Genomic DNA, 17,737 nt, shown 5'->3' on the forward strand with positions numbered 1-17,737 from the left:
TTCACCCACTTCAACTGCCCAGACTTTCCCAGCAGGGAATTAAACCAACAGCCCTTGGTCATAACCAGTCTTTGAGCTTTTTGCCACCCCCACACATATCAGTGGACAACAGGGAAGATGCCAGACTGCACCTGATCTCTGTTACACAATCCAAGCACAGAAATATGATGGTGGTCTTGTGATCAGTAGTAAATCTGTAAATCAGCCATCATATATATATTTATACACACACACACACACACACACACACACACACACACACACCGATCAGGCATAACATTATGACCACTTACACGTGAAGTGAATAACACTGACTATCTCTTCATCATGGCACCTGTGAGTGGGTGGGATTATATTATGCAGCAAGTGAACATGTTGTCCTCAAAGTTGAAGTGTTAGTAGAAGGAAAAATGGGCAATCGAAAGGATTTGAGCGAGTTTGACAAGGGCCAAACTGTGATGGCTAGACGACTGGGTCAGATCATCTCCAAATTTGCAGCTTTTGTGGGGTGTTCCCGGTCTGCAGTGGTCAGGATCTATCAAAAGTGGTCCAAGGAAGGAACAGTGGTGAGCTGGTGAAAGGGTCATGGGCGGACAAGGCTCGATGATGCATGTGGGGAGCAAAGGCTGGCCCGTGTGGTCCGATCCAACAGATGAGCTACTGACGTGTTAATGCTGGTTCTGATAGAAAGGTGTTAGAATACAGGGTGCATCACAGTTTGTTGTGTATGGGGCTGCATATCTGCAGACCAGTCAGGGTGCCCATGCTGACCCCTGTCCACCACCGTAAGCACCAACAATGGGCACGTGAGCATCAGAACTGGACCACTGAGCAATGGAAGAAGGTGGCCTGGTCTGATGAATCACATCATGATATACATCACGTGGATGGCCGGGTGCGTGTACATCACTTACCTGGGGAACACATGGCACCAGGATGCACTATGGGAAGAAGGCAAACTGGCAGAGGCAGTGTGATGCTTTGGCCAATATTCTGCTGGGAAATCTTGGGTCCTGCCATCCATGTGGGTGTTACTTTGACACGTACCACCTACCAAAGCACTGTTGCACAACATGTACACCCTTTCATGGAAAAGGTATTCCCTGATGTCTCTGGCCTCTTTCAGCAAGATAATGTGCCGTGCCACAAAGCAAAATTGGTTCAGCAATGTTCTGAGGAGCAAAATAATGAGTTTGGGGTGTTGACTCCTGTTAAAATAAACTTTAAGTGGACAAAAAAAGAAACGTTTAACAGGTCTCAATACATGAAAACAAATGTTTTAACTGGTCTCTCTGTGCAGTCTGTACACATTTTCTATATGTTAAGAAATAAAAGGTATTGAAGTTTCATTTTATTTTGTTCTTTCATCACAAGTTTGAGTGTGCCTGTCATCCAGCCGTGCCTTTTTTTTTGTTTTGTTACATTTCCAACTTAAAATTCTTAACTGAATACATATCAACACCTAACTGCTAACTTCAATAATCTGCATATTGTAAAAATACCAAAAATGATCCTGACAAGCAGACAGAATTAGCTAAATCCCTGTGAGCCTGGATTATAATAAAGAAGATTAGAAAATCTATATGATTCTAATCTAGATGAAAAGTTCTGAAACACTACAGCCTCAAAGTGTCAACTTACTTTTTGTACTGTTGACTGTATTTTGTATTTGTTTTTTGTTTTTTTGGCCAATGCATGCAAATACTAAAACACAGCCAGAGAGAGATCCTTTCGAATATCGTGATTAATGCCAACAACTATTTAACCAGCAGATGTCGCCACCACACAACCACACTGCGTCCGAATCCAGAGTCTTTAGTCTTCAGTACCTCAACCGGTCCTTGATTGGGCCCTAGAAGGTCCCATGCATTCAAGGGTCCCGTGCAATTAAACAAGCAACTGTTCAATTTTCATAGAAATAATGCACGAGACAATAGGCGTCATTGTCACTAGTCACAATCAGACAGGTAGGCTAGGCACAATAAATAAAAGAATAAGAAAATAAATGCAAGTTACTGGGAGTAAATTCAAATAAACGGATTCCCACTGTGACATAACTGACGGTTTTGGAATAGGTAAAAATGTCTTTGAATATATTTCTGTGGACTTTTTCTGAATTTGTGTTCTCATCGGGATCAACGAATAGATTTAACTGCCAGCACAGCTCTGTAAAGCCAGTTGGAGTTGAGAGGGATAAGAGATGCTGTAACAGCAGAGGTTACGTAATTTCGCCTTCAAAATAAAAACACAAACAAGTAGCGGGAACAGCTTTAAGAAGATTGCGGCTCAGTCGTTTCAGAAATAGACGGTGGCATTTCCCGTGTATGCAAAACTCACTCACATCCAGAGGCAAAGCATATTCTTAACAAAAAACGAGACTAGAAACACCAAAGGTTAATATTTGTGGTATCGCAGTCGACGAGAGCTTTACTGTGAAAGGTACTAGCGGAAGTTGTATACATTGATGCCGCGCCTTTGACGGTGGCCGTTCCGTCTCGTGCGGTCCGGCTCTTCCTACAGTCACTCCTCAGTGAGTGTCTGTTAGCACCTGAACCTCACTGTCGACAACAGGTGAGACAGCTCCTGGCTTTCTGAACTTATTTATTGGTGAGAAGCTAACTTAAACGACGCTAATTTAAGGACATAACGCCGCTTTTAGATGGAAAGACGTGTGTTTTTGGACTTTGCGTGACCGGGAGTAAAACACCTTGACAGTTGAGACGGACAAGTTAGCAAATTAGGACGCAGAGGCTAAATATGGGACTTCTACGGCGATAAACATGGTCGAATTTATCCTTAAAGACAGCCTGACTGCCCGGACTTTAAAGCGGGCTGTCTCTAGCGGAGATACCTGCTGAATTTCACTGGTGACTGGTTATACTCAATACCACAGGGAGACTATTCGAGCGCTCAAATCCAACATTACTGTTGTTTTACTTTAACAGTGGAGCATGAATGGACATTAACGAACAGTAAGTGTTTTTTAGTAAATTGAGCATATTTGCCTATACAAACCACCCTAAAAAGCCTAATTGAGTAAACAAATCTAGATTTTAGCAACTGTCTCATCTGTCTTGTTACCACTTCTAGTTGTCTTTGTTGGCATGAATAACAGGTGAAACAGAATGTTCCAACAGATTTGTGGGAAGGTTGTATGCCGAATTTACAAGCAATAGTAAAAGCGTTCTTCTGTTTACTTATTTTATTGACGTATACATTTAAAGGTGCGATTGAAATACCAGAATTCAGACAGAGGATGGTCTGAAATGATCTGCAGATGATTGAGCAGTGTCATAAGGAAATTCGTGCTCCAAAGCAGAACATTGAACTTATTGACCAATTCTGAAGACTTTAAATCCCCTTTTAACAAATCAGAAGATGGAGAACAAATTGAGATGCTGATACTTTCCTCCATACAGAATCATTTCCACTTGATTATATTGAATATGTTGAGACACAATATGAGATAGAGGGATTGATCATGGGCTTTCTTACATGTGTGATATATGTGTCACTCAGTACTAATGAGAAAGTCACTCACAGCCACCAAACTGCTCTTAACTACTGCTCTATTCATTGACATTTAGGCTAACAAGCCCATTTTGGCCTTCTTGTTTACATTCTGGCTCATAGTGAGGGGCTATGCAGTTGTTTACTGCCTGGCAAGGTGCCTGGCTAGTTTTAGATCATGTGTCAGTGCAAAGACATTCATTGGCATCTGCTGCTGGGCTACACTGCTGCGTGATCACCTAGTAGTAGGGAGGAGTAACTGAACTATCAGTATAACAGCCCTGAATAGGCTAGATACCTTGCTCATGTTTTTGACTTGCAAAGTGTACCAATGCAGGGTACTACACAGACACAGACTCAGACTCAAGCAAAGACAAAAGCCTGCTGCTGAAATAGATTATTTACTGGCACTGGGTTTGTCAAGTCTGTTGAGATGTCAAGCAGAATAAAAATGCCTCTGAAGTTTGAACAAATTCAGCTGACTTTTTTTTAAACTCAAAACCTCTGGATGCTGCTGAATTTCTCCATTTTATGCACAGTTTCTACTCACTAAGAGACAAGGTAGATAGTGCTCTGTTTGCACTATCTCCTCCCAGATCGCCTCTTTGCTCCATTGGGAAACTTAATTGTGGTTTTGTTTTGCACACAAATTGGACTCCTGTTCAGTTTGGAGGCTGTGCAGCTCTCTGAAACAGCCTGTTTGATGTTGCCTGAGCAGTAGACACAGGGGACTGTTTTTGCACTCGTCTTGGAACATTTCTCCTGGTTATTTTGAGTCCCTGTATAGTGTTGTGTCTTCATTTTCTGTCACATGCGATTGAGATTCTTAGGCAAATTGGTTTTGAAGCAGCGGTCAGCTCTTTCTCACTTTGCTTCTTGGAGAGAAAAATACAGAACTTTTTCCAAACACATAAGCTGGCAGACTGCCAGACGCAGCTTTGACTGAAAGGATGCTTCCGTAAAGTTGGGGGAATGTTATCAATGGATGGAAATGTATTCCTGCCTGGGAAGAGTAACAGATTAGCGGCATACTCCTGAGGGACGGGGCTTCCTGGATCTAAGAAAACAAACCAAATTGGGTCAAGTTAGAGTCACATGCCTTATCCTGACAGCATTCATCTGTCAGAAACTGTTTTATTGATTGTAAATACAGAGTGAGCGCAGGTCAAGTAATAAAATTGCCTCTTCTCCAGTTTAATAAGAAATAGACTTGAGAAAGTCATTAAATAGTTTTAAATTTGAGTCTTAAGTGTGAAAGTCCACATCTCCTATCTTACAACAAATCTCTAAACCTACCACTGAACTAAATACTATCTTCAGTCATAATTGCTGTTATAGTACCGGTTGGCAAAGGTACGTTCATCTCTAAAAAATCCTATTCCTACATAAATCCTAAGTAAAACCTACCCCTGCACAGGACCATATTTCAACATACTTTCATCTTGAAAATGTCTTATAAACCAATAAATGTAAGTGATACCTATTTACACCCTGTCATAAGGCATAACACTGTACATTGGCAGTCATGCTGTTGAATGGGGCACTTGACACCAGTTGCGCTGCAATGGTTAGTTAATTGACAGAATATCAATTATTTAATTGCCATTTATCAAGTGCAAACATTTGTTGGTTCCCGTTTCTCAAATGTGAGGATTCATCTATCTAAATTGAATATCTCTGACAGGCTGTAGGTTGGATGAAACATTTGCATGTGACATCATAGACATTTTATACACTGATTGATTCACCAGAATAAAGCAAGAGATGGATTTACCAGTATTGTAGAGCTAACAACGAAATGTAGAGGTAACAAAATTGGAACATTTTCACTCTCTGTCAAACTATCAGTGGTGATAAACTCCCCAAGCTACTTTTGAATTTGTTTTTTACTGTAAAGAATTAAAAAAAATTACAAAGTTATTTGGCCCTTTTCACTGAATACATTTTGGCATCTGACTTCAGAAAAGGTACAGGTGTAAATAACAAAATAAATGTAAGCTGAATTCCTTTAAGCTGCTTCTGTTTTAGGTTCCTTGTATTGTTTATGCTGGTTCACTGCCACACTGTTGGAATATATTACCAGGACATTTGAATAGAATACAGCCATTGCTGATATTATCAGTAGAACCTGTCCTTTCCCTTATACAGTTGCTGTGAAAAAGGACGAGAATGTATTTCTAGATAAAGCCAATAAATGTCTTGACGCAAGCAGCCTTACAAGAATTAAAAGTGTCTGTAATTGACAGTATGATGATTTATATTACAACTATGATGTACAGGAAACGTTCAATACCAGGTTTTGGTACTTAGCTGTTTCAATACTCTGCTACACATTTCTGTCTGTAACAAAAAGTACTGAAGTTTGATAGCCAGCCCTAGAATGTCATTCAGTGGTGAGTCATATTTACGGTACTGCAACAAACAAACAAACAAACAAACAAACAAACAGGCTGTATTCATTAATGTATGTTTTAAATGATTGCAGATTCAGTGATTTATCCTTCTCTCTTATTTTCTAGCATTCCTGTTGCAGGGTAATGGCAGGTTGGGCTGCTGCTGCCTCCATTTTCCTGACAGAAACGGACTATAAACACACTCAGCCCTGCAGGCAACTAAACCTCCACTAGTCCTACTGTAACTCCTGATCTGTCAAACAGCTGGGCACCCATCAGGGATAATGGATCCAAACTCCAACAGCGAGAGGAAAAGGACCTCCTGGACCAGTTTACCTGAGGCTCCTTCACTCTAAATGCTGCTGAGCCTTCTATCCACATTTTCGTCTCATGGCTGGGATTCAGCAGCTACCTGAATGACAAATGTTTGCTGAAACCGTTTCGTTTGAAGGAGCATTGAAAAGGCAAAAAAAGTGACCTTGGCTGTCGACTGCTAGCGGTTTGTGTGTCTGTTGTTCAGTCTGATATCATGGGGAAAGAACAGGATCTGCTGGTGGCGGTGAAGAGTGGAGATCTTCTGCTGGCCCACAAACTTCTCTCCAAAGTAAAATGCAACAAAACCAGTGAGTATGGAGCTAACAGAGATACATGGTTTTGTGTTTTGATTTTATGTTTGTTCTGTGCTCTGGGCCTGGAAATATAATGGTTGTCATAATGAAACAGAATTTCTATAGCAGAGTTATTATCGTGGGGATGTTGTCAGTACTTCTAACCCAGCTGCAGTTTCCTTTTGATAACCTCAGGATCAAGTTCAGCCGTCAACCACAAAACACAGCCCCCTCCAGCAGTCAGGTCGGGGACAATTTGAAACTAAGTGGATTCAAACTGCAGCACAACCCGAGCTAATCTCCTAAATGCAGACCCCTGCAGCTTGTACGTCTTGCAGCGTGGGTTGTACGGTGCTTTCTTCTTTTAGAGTTCCTTATCTGTGCAGATTTCAAGTGAGGCGACAAGCGAACTTGCTTTACAGCAGCATTGTTGTAAATGACAGGGTTCTCCCTTATCCAAGCCTGGGGAAAGTTAAGGCCAAACAGGCTGTGAAGTTGAAGCCTCTCTTTGTGGTGTTATCTGTTTTGGGCTTTCATCACTATGGCTGGCTGCTCAGTGACAAGCTCTGGGAACAAAGCTGTGGCTGTCAGGAAAAAGCCTGTTACACACTTTACACACTACACAGACAGCGAGCGCTGCTTGGCAGAGAATATTAAAAGTGATATTGTTTGCTTTTGTGATGCTGTGTACTTTTGTTTTTGAACAACCAATGACTACCAAACTAGCTGGGGAAAGTGAATAAGTAATCTTCTCTCCTGTTTTTATAGACTACCATTTTGGTGCCCTTGAGCAAGGCACTAACTCTGTTTTGAAAGAGCAGCTCAGTAGCCAAATATAAATGACCAGATTTGCTAGGCAGCTCCCAGCTATTAAATATATAGATATTTGTGGTAATAAATGAAAGAACTAATTCAGAAGTAAAGGTTATTAACCACTCACCAGAAATGTGTGCTCACTGCTAAAATCTTGCAGGTGAACATTAGAAGTAATTTAAATACTGGGACAGTTAAAGTTGTATTTTAAGTCAAAGCAGTTGAATAGCAAATACCGAGAGAAGCTGACTGAGCAGCTAGAATGGAAGTGCTAATAGACAAAGTTTTCATTCAAGTGTAAGCACTGAAAAAATGGAAGTGATGTTGAAGTGCCACTTTAAGTGAAAATGCTGAAAGGATTTGTAGTTGAAGTTGAAATTCAAACACGGAAGGAAATTAAGTGTCAGTTGGATTTAATATATGTAGATGGAAGTCCTAAAAGAAATTGGTACCAGATCAAGTAAACAGTATATACAGGGGCTCCTGTCCAACTTTTTACACACTGGCACGCCAAACTTTTTGATTGAGGTGAACCAGCACATAATTTAGGTACTCATAATACATTTTAATTTAATTTGAATTAAAACACATTATGGACATGGTTGTCAACAGGGATAAAGATGCAGATAAATGTTTTTCTTCACTTCAAGCACACCTCTAAAATATTTGTATAGGCTTTCATAGACTTTTTTTTATCAGACCTGCTAAACATCAGACACAAGTCATTTTTTGTACTCCATAGTATTATGTGTGACAAGGGTTTTCTTGAAAAACGGCTCAGCTTAACACACATACCATTATGAAAGTCAAGTTGCATACTTCTGGTGCATTTTTTTAGTACCTGCACACTGAGAGCATTTGACAAAAATGTTGCTGAATTTTGTGCTAAAAATATCTTTCACATGAAGACAGAAAATGACATGTGGCTGTGATTTTCAGTCAATCTTCGTCTTCCCCAAACTAATGCACACACTAATGCTGTCAACGCTGCTGATTCTCCAGGAACCTCACAGGACATCAGTGGTGTAGCCATTTGTCACTAGTCAGAGCCTTCAGTGTCTGACAGCAAATGTTGCACCTGGCAGTGAGGGCTCTGCACATGACCTCCACTGTCTCCCATTTACAGAACGGCCCTGTGAATGACAGCTGATTGATTAGTTAGTAGTGACCTGTTTGAAAGGTTTTAAAAACCAGCCACCCCATAAATAGAATTGTGTAATGCGCTACCAGCAGATTATTTATTTAATTGATCTACTTAATTAAAAGCCTTGAATTGTGCGAACATGAACTCAAAATCACAGTTGAATAAGTGATATTTTTACACAAGCCAGAGTGGTCAGGTGCTTCCTGAGCCATTATATTGTTATCAGGCTGACATACTGGACATATCCCATGCCTCCTAGCTGAGCCTTAGGCTGAGGCTGGGTGCATATGGAGGAGGAGGCACCTGCACTGGACTGAACTCTGTTACTGGAGGGAGTGGCGGGGGCTTGGGGTCATGGATTGTGTGGTGGACAGACAAAAACACAAAGTATTACTGGAGGGTGGGTCTGGACAGATGGTCTGGCTGGGACTGAGGAGAAGGGGACTCACTCTGTGTGTGTGCTCATATTGTGGGTTGTAGAGTATGGGACAGATGCATAATACCAAACTGACACAGTAGTTGACATAACAGGACCTTGTCATAGAGTTCAGTATAACATGAGGGCAAATATATACACTTAAAGTACTTATTCAGAGCTGAAGAAATGGTCCATTGTCCTCTTTTTGTCAGAAGCTGCTTCCTGTTCCTTCCTTTAGTTTATGTCTCCAAAACTTAAGATGGCTGATCAGGAATCATTCGGTGTGGTCCTGAGAGGTACCGTAGTGGTCTCTTAAGCCTTAAATTCTATATGTTTTTATTTATATAGCCACTATCTATTTATCACTATTTAATAGAATTAATTCTTGAAAAAAAATACTAATGCATGTTCGAGTTTCTTTTACCAATGAATTTCAAACCTTATATCACAATATCACTAACCCTATTATCGTCATATTAGTTTCCAGCACTAATTGGTAAAAAATGGCTAAAAAAAACTGTATTTCTTTCAATTGAGTTTTCAAACTCTGAGACTGTGGGCTCATCTCAGACCCCCATCCCCTTTCTAAACAGGAAGCATAATATTGTCATGGATTTGGTGGGTTTTGCTGTGGGCTACAACCTTTAATACATTTTTTGGTCTATACAAGTTTACATTGCGGTGAAACTTAGAAGTATGCTAAATTAGCCATGAGCAGAACCTGTTGACTGTGTATAAGAGGACATGCAGACAACACCACTCAAGGCAAATTCTGGAGGTTTTTTTAGTGGGCACAGATTGTTGCATCATGCTCTAAGGATATTAAAGTACATTAATTGTCTCCATGAGCTGTGTGTTACAGCCACTGCTGCTCCTGTAATCTTGACTGTGCTGGTAAACTGGCCAAACAGCAGCCAAATACATGAACTAACTTCCTTTTATTTTTATTGTCATACACCTTTCCCTTTCACCTGATGCAGCATCTTTGCATCATCTCTCCCCTTCTGTTGACCTGATCTGAACAGAGCAGAAAAATACATTAAAACCAGTATCAGCCTTTTAATTGTTCGTGTATGGCAACACTTGTGGTATTGGGCGAAGGGACCTGATTGTAAATCTGGCTGTGCGGTGGTAGAGGAAGCTTGCGGTATCCCGAGGAGATTATCCGTGGTGCCGAGGCTGGCTGATGGACAGGGAGCTGAGATGGGAGGTTTCTTCTCCGATCAGCCATCTGCTGACATCAGGTTGGGTGCTCTGTCAATTTAAGTGGACTTACCTCAGCCTCTCTCTTTTCGCTTAGCTGTTGCAAGCTGACAAATCAGATGGGCTCATTGTAGATAGATATAGTGGTTACACAGAAGGCTGCAGCCTCAGTCCAGCCTCTCAGTTTGTGCTACGTTAAGAGTGACAGCTTGACTCGTAAAGTTATCTCGCCCTCTTTACTAGGAGTGGACTGAAGAGGGTGTTGTTTGCCCCTCCCTAAATAGGGACCGTAAGAGACCGGAGGTTCTTCAAAGGCCTTCGTGATTACAATGCCTTTTGTTGTAACACATGCTTGCTTTCATCTTGACCCACAACCCAACCCTCTCTTCTGTCATCATAAATACAAGGCCTTTAGGTACTTCTCAGTGGACAGATGGACAAAAAGCCAAGACACAAAGGGAAAAGATTATATTTGAGCATCTATTATGTATGCCGTTTGATCCATACATGATACTGATGACTCAACCTATAAAGTCTTGGGCACTTTTTTTTTAAACAAACACACAGGTAATAACAGTAAGCCATGCCTAAGTCTGCAGGCTGACTCATAAAGTAGTTGTGATTAGCACACCATAATCAGATCACTACTATTATATTATCAGCTGAGTCTTATCTGAATGCAAGTGAATTATCTGTCATAATGATATGTTATATATTGAACACCCACTATGATCAGCCATGTGAGGCGGAAGGTTGCAAACTCTCAGATCAAACTAATTAAAGAGATTTGGCAGAATGGCACATTTTAAATATATGAAGTAAGAGCAATGTGCTAATTGGAACCTGCCATACTGAGCTTAAACCTAAAGTATTGCCTATTGCTGATTCAGTGAACTCCATTGAACCTTTCTGAGTCCCTCAGGGGAGGCTGAGGGTAATGTTGTTCGACTTGTGAACTAAAGCTGGGATTCATCCTCTGTGTTGCAAAGTGGTGAACCAAACATCCAACATTCAAATATCTTGTTTTATTTGATCTAGCAGTTGAAGAAACCCAAAGATATTCAATTGACAATGATATTAAACAGAGAAAAGTTGTAATTCCTGACATTTCAGAAGCTAGAGGAACTACTTCAACAACTAACCAACTGACATAAGGCCACCTAGTTCTTCTCCTGATCAGCAGATCTGTTACCTGAGTATTAGAGTTTAACCTGACATACCAGATGGTTTGTTACACAGAACCATCTGGAAAGGCACCGTTAGTAACAGTAGAAAAGGGCAGGCACTTTCAGCAAATACCAGGTTATTGGATGAAACATGTGTATCTCACCATCTAATTTCAACCAACCAGATCAGTAGTATGATAGGGATACCACCAGTGGAGCCAGTTGGTAAATCAAACCCTCTCTGAAGTCAGTTGAGAGAAGAGCAAAAACATCTTTTTCATCTAGAAAAGCGGGAGTTACAGCTGTTCTTTGCTCTTCCTTCAATAAAATAAACTCTCCAGTTCTGATATAACTGAGACTATAGCATCTATGCTGAATTCTTACGGAGCCATAGTTGTTGTTTTTAAACAAATAGTTGCATCTCTCATAGTCCCCACACCTACACCATGCCCATATGTTCTTGGTTTATAGTAGCTTGAAGTCTAGCAAAAAGATTTGCAAGATCACATGATCACTTGATCTTGCAAATTCAGCTGCTTGCAAGGTAAATAACAGGTATGGTTGATATTTTATGTGCATGAAACTCCACTGAGATTTATTCTGATAATTTTTTGTCATGAGGATGCTTGTTTCCTTCAAAAGAAAAGCACTCAGTAGTCCTCACATTAGCTTAACACCAGTGAAACTCATATCTGTAAATTGGGGGTTCCCACTTGGAATACTGTTCACATTTCAAAAACATAAATTCTCAATGGTGCTGGAACTGGTGGTGTTTTCTTATTGATTAATCATTAATGGCCTTTCTACAATCAGTTATACTTTCTAAGTTTTTTGAGCAGACGTTGGCCTGTTCATTGTAAGTATTTCTCTTTCACGTCTTTGTTTCACTGTTTCGAAATATCACTGTACTGTTCAGTCCCATTTGAGCCTCTGCTTCTTTGCTTTACGATGTAATTTCTTGTTTTGATCATTATTCAGTCTCCTCAAAGTAGATGGAAACACTGACTTATTGGTGACTAAAGTGGACCATTTGGCAGCTAAGGAGCCAGATATTTACAGAAGTCGATAAAGACCAAAAATAGAGCTAAAAGAGAGTGAATATTGGATTTACAATCACCAGGTAAATGCAAACACCTCTCCAAATGAGTCATTATGTGGTTCCGTAACAGTTGGATGTGTAAAGCAACAGTTTACCATACCAACCAGGGATACACTGATAAAGTATTGCCCCGATATTATTCACTTTAATAGAAAAATGTGAAACAAGCAGTCATCTTTTCAGTATTGGCCATGAGAAGCAGGTAATTATTGGTTATTGGCTGAAAAAGTACACATCGTGCATCCCTATTATCAACTTAAAAGCTAGTGATATGTCAATATTATGTTCACAGCTGGTTTGCTGTTTTCAAGATTGGAGCTGGAGTCATTTAGTCAGCCTCATTTTGCAAATTGGCTCCATCTAAAGTTAAAAAATATGCCTAGCAGCGCCTCCTAAACTCACTTAATAACAAATTATATCTTGTTTGTTTAATCCAAACGGAAATGAAACACAACCCATCCTGGTTCCAGAGATAATATGGATCTGCATATCTAACCCTCAGGAAGAGGTATTTCCCAAAATGAACTATTTATTTTAAAGTGTTTACTTGGGATTACCAGCTGCCTTTTCCTTAACAACCCCCATCCCCTACCTCTACCTCCACCTCCACCCCTATCCTTTATCGTGGCTTCCTCCTTCCTTCATCCCTGTACCTCGAATTAGGGATGACCCATCTGGCAAAGTGTCAGATTAGAAATCCATTATACCTAAGAGTATGTAAGAGGTGTATTTGTGCATGTGTCTATAAGTGTGTGTGCTTATGTGGATTTAATCAGGTGTGTTGTCTCCTTGTATTTATACAGTGTAGGCCAAACATGAACCTTTTTTTTTTTCTTGTAATTCTTTTCAACCTCGTATGTTTTCATTCTGTAGCAGCAGGGTGTTGTCGTTGGCCTATTAGCTAACCGGCTAACTGGGCTAATCGGTCTTCTACTTTATTAGCCAGACAGTTGGGTAGCAGCCAAGTAGTGTGTGAACGGCTTTCGAGTTCACCTACTCTTGCACTCTGTTAGATACACACACACACACACACACACACACAAACACATGCGGTCACACACACAAATTAATCCTGACCCCTTTCCTCCCCTGACAGATGGGGTAGCCTGTCTAGGATTGCAGAGGAATTTACCAAAGGAATTAAATTGTGTGTGTGTGTGTGTGTGTGGTCGCAATAGTCAACATCATTTATCTAGCATAACTAGCCTTTTATTACTCGCTTCAGGCAGCACATTGTGGAGTCTGGCACTCATCCTCATTGAGCTCCATGCGTTTCTCCTGTTACTAAAAAACAAGCCGTCATTCAGGCAGGTGCGTGACTGTAGCATTCAGAGTGTGAGGCACGGTATCACTGGTTTCTGCCCTGCCTCTACATGCCCTGCAACTCACTGTGTTCATGTGTTTGGAATTGAGATGGTGGATAAAAACACATATCTGTTGGTAGGGTATTCTGAGTTAGTAGAATTGTTGTTGTACAGACATGATAATGTGGTCGTCTGACAAGGAGATCTCATTTAATGTCTATTTCCATAAATGTGAATACTGTATGTGTATGGGTAGGGAGCGTGTGGGATTCATGAATGGATATTGGGCTGTATCAGTATCTGGCAGCGGTATTGAGAATCAGCAGAAACGGTGGCTGTTGTGGCTTTGATCTTATGTGTTATCACGCTCTTTTCCTCCCCCTTTTTTACCTTACTTTCATACCTCGATTCCTCCCGTCTCTTACCCCAGCAAATAGAAAATCGCTGCCTCTGCTGGCCTGCTCATATCTCTTGCTTTGTAGTTGCTTGATAAGCTGCTGTGCCTCAGAATAAGATGCTATTCGCTGTAATGAGAAGTGTCTGCATAACAGTGTCTTGGATGATATTTAGGCTAACAGATCAGTGTGTGTCTATGTCAGGGAAATCTGTGACATGGAACAATAGAGTCAGAGTTTGTTCACTGATGTATTCAGGTTTTCATTGCAATCTTTTTCAGTGCCTCTGAGCTTAAAGATGTTATTCAGGTCATATTTAAAGAGGCATTCCTTTTATACATGAAGCTCGGTTTGCTTTATCATTATTTCCTGCTAAAAAAATGTTTTAATCAACTATTTGTTGCAACTCAATGACAGTTTACAATACTTGGTGCCACATATATTTTTCTATTAGAGCCCGACTGACACTGGATTTTTGGGACCGATGCTGTTACCAAGTTGCGGAAATGCCAATATCAATTCATTGGACGATATTTTTATTTCCACAGAATATATACTTAACACCCTTTTTTGCAATGATCCCTTAGATACAGTTATAACTGATGACAAAGATTTGTGCATAATGGCGGCTGGACATTTTACAATTTAACCATTTTTATTGTCCGAACTGGCAAACACCAGGCATCTTTTTACGCTCTATATTTTGTATAAAGAAAGTTTTATATTGGCACAAATTAAACAACTTATATGTTGATTCTGATATATCTGTGATAGGCCTATATCGGCTGATAATATAGCCCCAAAAAATATATTGGTTGGGTTCTAGTTTCTGTACCTTACAAGAATGGCACCCAGTACAGTCACCTTTAATTCAGTGAAGTCAAATCCAATAACAAACTTAATAGTCCTGTATCACTCTTAATTTTAAACCACCTATAACTGTTTATTGATCATTTAAGCTCACCAGGTCAGTAACAGTCAACCCCTTACAACAACGAAACCATGCAGTTGGAATCATCCTGTGAAAAAATTGAATAATTTCAGTTGGATCGACAACAAATTATACTTACTCATAGAAACGAGCCACCTAAATATGCCTGTTTTTTTCTAATCAAGATTGGTGCATTATATTATTTATTTCCGTGCCAAAAGTTAGTTCAGTTTGTTCTGGGCCGAGACCCATCCTCTATCCAAGTTTCATGGAAATCTGTTCAGTTGTCTTTCTGTTTTCCTGCTGACAAACCAACCAAAAAAGTGAAGTTGAAGGTAACGGTAAAAAGTATTGAAGTTCAATTCCTCAAGTTCAAATTATGGTTGGTCTAGCTACTACTGCTATACATTGACTTGCACGATTTTCACATTTTGTAGAGACAATAGCGTATTGATCCTGGCCTCTTAGGCTAAATGAGAACTGTAATGACTTTTCCAACCATACAGGATTGTGTGACCTCATGCTGGTGTTTGGCAGTCCAATAAGCTCCACTAGCTGGAGGGGGTCACTGAGCAAAGTAGCCTTTGTTAAAATAGATTTTACTGTTTATTTTTTCGGCCTCAGCGGCATAATCTGAATGGCCATGAGGCTTTGGTACAGTTTTCTCACTATATTAAAATGGAGGGCAGAGTTGTTGTAAACTCTCAGGACTTACCACCATACCAGGTCATAAGTCTTCATGTTGGAGTTCAACATGATTCCAAGTCTAGTTCAATGTGATTGTGACCTTTTAAGAAATTGAAACACAAATAAAGAGCCAGTCACTTGTCACTTAGTAAGATACAGAAGTTGTAACTCTGTGAAAAATGGTATTAAAAAATAGACAGTGGTAAACTGCTGCACACAGCAGACACAGTAGACAACTCTACGGCATCTGACGTTAGATGGTGATGAGCCAGCATAAGTACACAAAACTTTTTTCTCTTCCAGGCAGGTGAACTCTACACGAACCTGTATCATATTTCCTCTCATTACACGCTCTTCAGTAATAGCCGTGGTTCAGGGATAGGGATTGGTTTCTGTCATTCCCCCTCAACCCTTCTGCTAAAGATACAGCAAAGCAAAAGAGGAGGAAAGGGAGTATCGCATCAGACTTAACTGAATGGGCGTAGAGTAATGTTTCTTTTTTGTTTTTGTTGTTGATTGAGGATAATTGTGGGTTCTTGTAGTTTTATTAAACATTCGAGTGGAGTTGTGTTTCTCCTGGTAAAAATGTTGAAATGTAATGTTTTTGTTCCTATTGTATATTACAACAAACCAACAAACGTGTAAGGCACTTCAGGTCTTCTTTTGAGAAGATGCAGCTTTTATTTAGCAGTGTGCTGTAGATAGATAGATAGATAGATAGATAGACAGACAGACAGACAGACAGACAGACAGACAGATAGATAGATAGATACTTTATTTATCCCGAGGAAAATTCAAGTGTCCAGTAGCATGCAAAATACAAAACATATATTCGACATACATTAAACATACATTAAACTAAAGTTAAAAACCCTAACCTTAAGAATAGAATTGAAAATAGAATAAAAGATAAAATATAAAGTATTATATACATATATAGTATATAAAATGAATATAAAATGAACAGTAGCTGCAGTAAACAGTGCAAAGTGGTAGACAGTGCAAATGAAAGTGAAACAGTGCAAATGGATGTGCAAATAGAGGTGGAAATTGTCCATTCTCTATTATCTATTGTCCTCCCTGCCTTTACTGAGAGCTGTTGTACAGTCTGATGGCGAGGGGGATGAACGAGTCTGTTGGTGGAGCTGGACTGGGACAGCAGTCTGCCACTGAACACACTCCTCTGCCTGGTGAAGGGTGGTGGGTGTTGACCAGTATGGACAGCAGCTTGTCCAGGGTCCTTCTTTCTGCCACTGTCACCAGAGAGTCCAGCTCTGTGCCCACAACTGAGCCAGCTCTCCTCACCAGTCTTTCCAGTCGGCTGGCGTCTCTCTTCTTGCTGCTTCCTCCCCAGCAAACCACAGCATAAAAGAGGACGCTGGCCACCACAGACTGGTAAAACATCTGCAGCAGTTTTTTGCAGATGTTGAAGGACCCCAGCCTTCTTAGGAAGTACAGACGGCTCTGCCCTTTCCTGTGATCTGATTATTATTGGAAGTACTTCCTGAATAAAAGGGAAATTTAAATGATGAGTAATATAGATCATTGAGGATGCTATACACTGAGATGCTTCGAGAATCATTTTGCATTCGAATCATTGACACAGCTGAATCTGGATTTTCAAGTGGCCAAGATGTACCTTCCAGACCAAAAACATGAATTAAGGCAACGTTTAGGGAATCTGACTTCAAGCTTTTCTTCATTTTTTCCCTCTTTTACTCAGAATTTGCCCAAGATTTTACAATTCATATAGTGAGGAGACAAATTACAATTTATTGGAATGGAAAATTAATCCATAACAGTTTTTCTTTTTTATTATTGATTTTTTAAGATCAGTTTAAAGATCAGACTATGTTTCTAGCTTTTCAGATTTGAGGATTTACTGTTTTTCTCACTGTGACCAACATACCAAAACTAACTTTACAATGATATCAAACAATTTGAAGACCTAACCTTGGGCTCTAAATATTTTGATATTTGTCAAGTCTTTTTAATATGAAAGTGACTGTTAGTAGTCCTGCCCTTTGTAGTGTGTAGTCGTGCTCATCGTGCAACTCTTTATCAGA

The 17,737-nt window shown here is 40.1% G+C and overlaps 1 protein-coding gene across 5 annotated transcripts in view; it reads left to right on the top strand.

Annotated features, from left to right (window-relative positions):
* The first annotated feature begins 2,469 nt into the window (after positions 1-2,469).
* The window catches only part of caskin2 (CASK interacting protein 2), a 59,240-nt gene continuing 43,972 nt past the window's right edge, over positions 2,470-17,737 (top strand). For 3 of the 5 annotated variants that reach the window (XM_030400229.1, XM_030400233.1, XM_030400234.1), the window contains exons 1-2: positions 2,470-2,571; positions 6,030-6,526. In XM_030400229.1, the coding sequence (XP_030256089.1) occupies positions 6,433-6,526 (94 nt within the window). In that variant the 5' untranslated portion in view covers positions 2,470-2,571; positions 6,030-6,432. Of the gene's footprint in view, positions 2,973-6,029; positions 6,527-17,737 lie in introns of all 5 variants that reach the window. The other 2 variants (XM_030400232.1, XM_030400230.1) reach the window with 2 other exon arrangements.

Source organism: Sparus aurata, chromosome 20, assembly GCF_900880675.1.
Source record: "Sparus aurata chromosome 20, fSpaAur1.1, whole genome shotgun sequence".
NCBI lineage: Eukaryota > Metazoa > Chordata > Actinopteri > Spariformes > Sparidae > Sparus > Sparus aurata.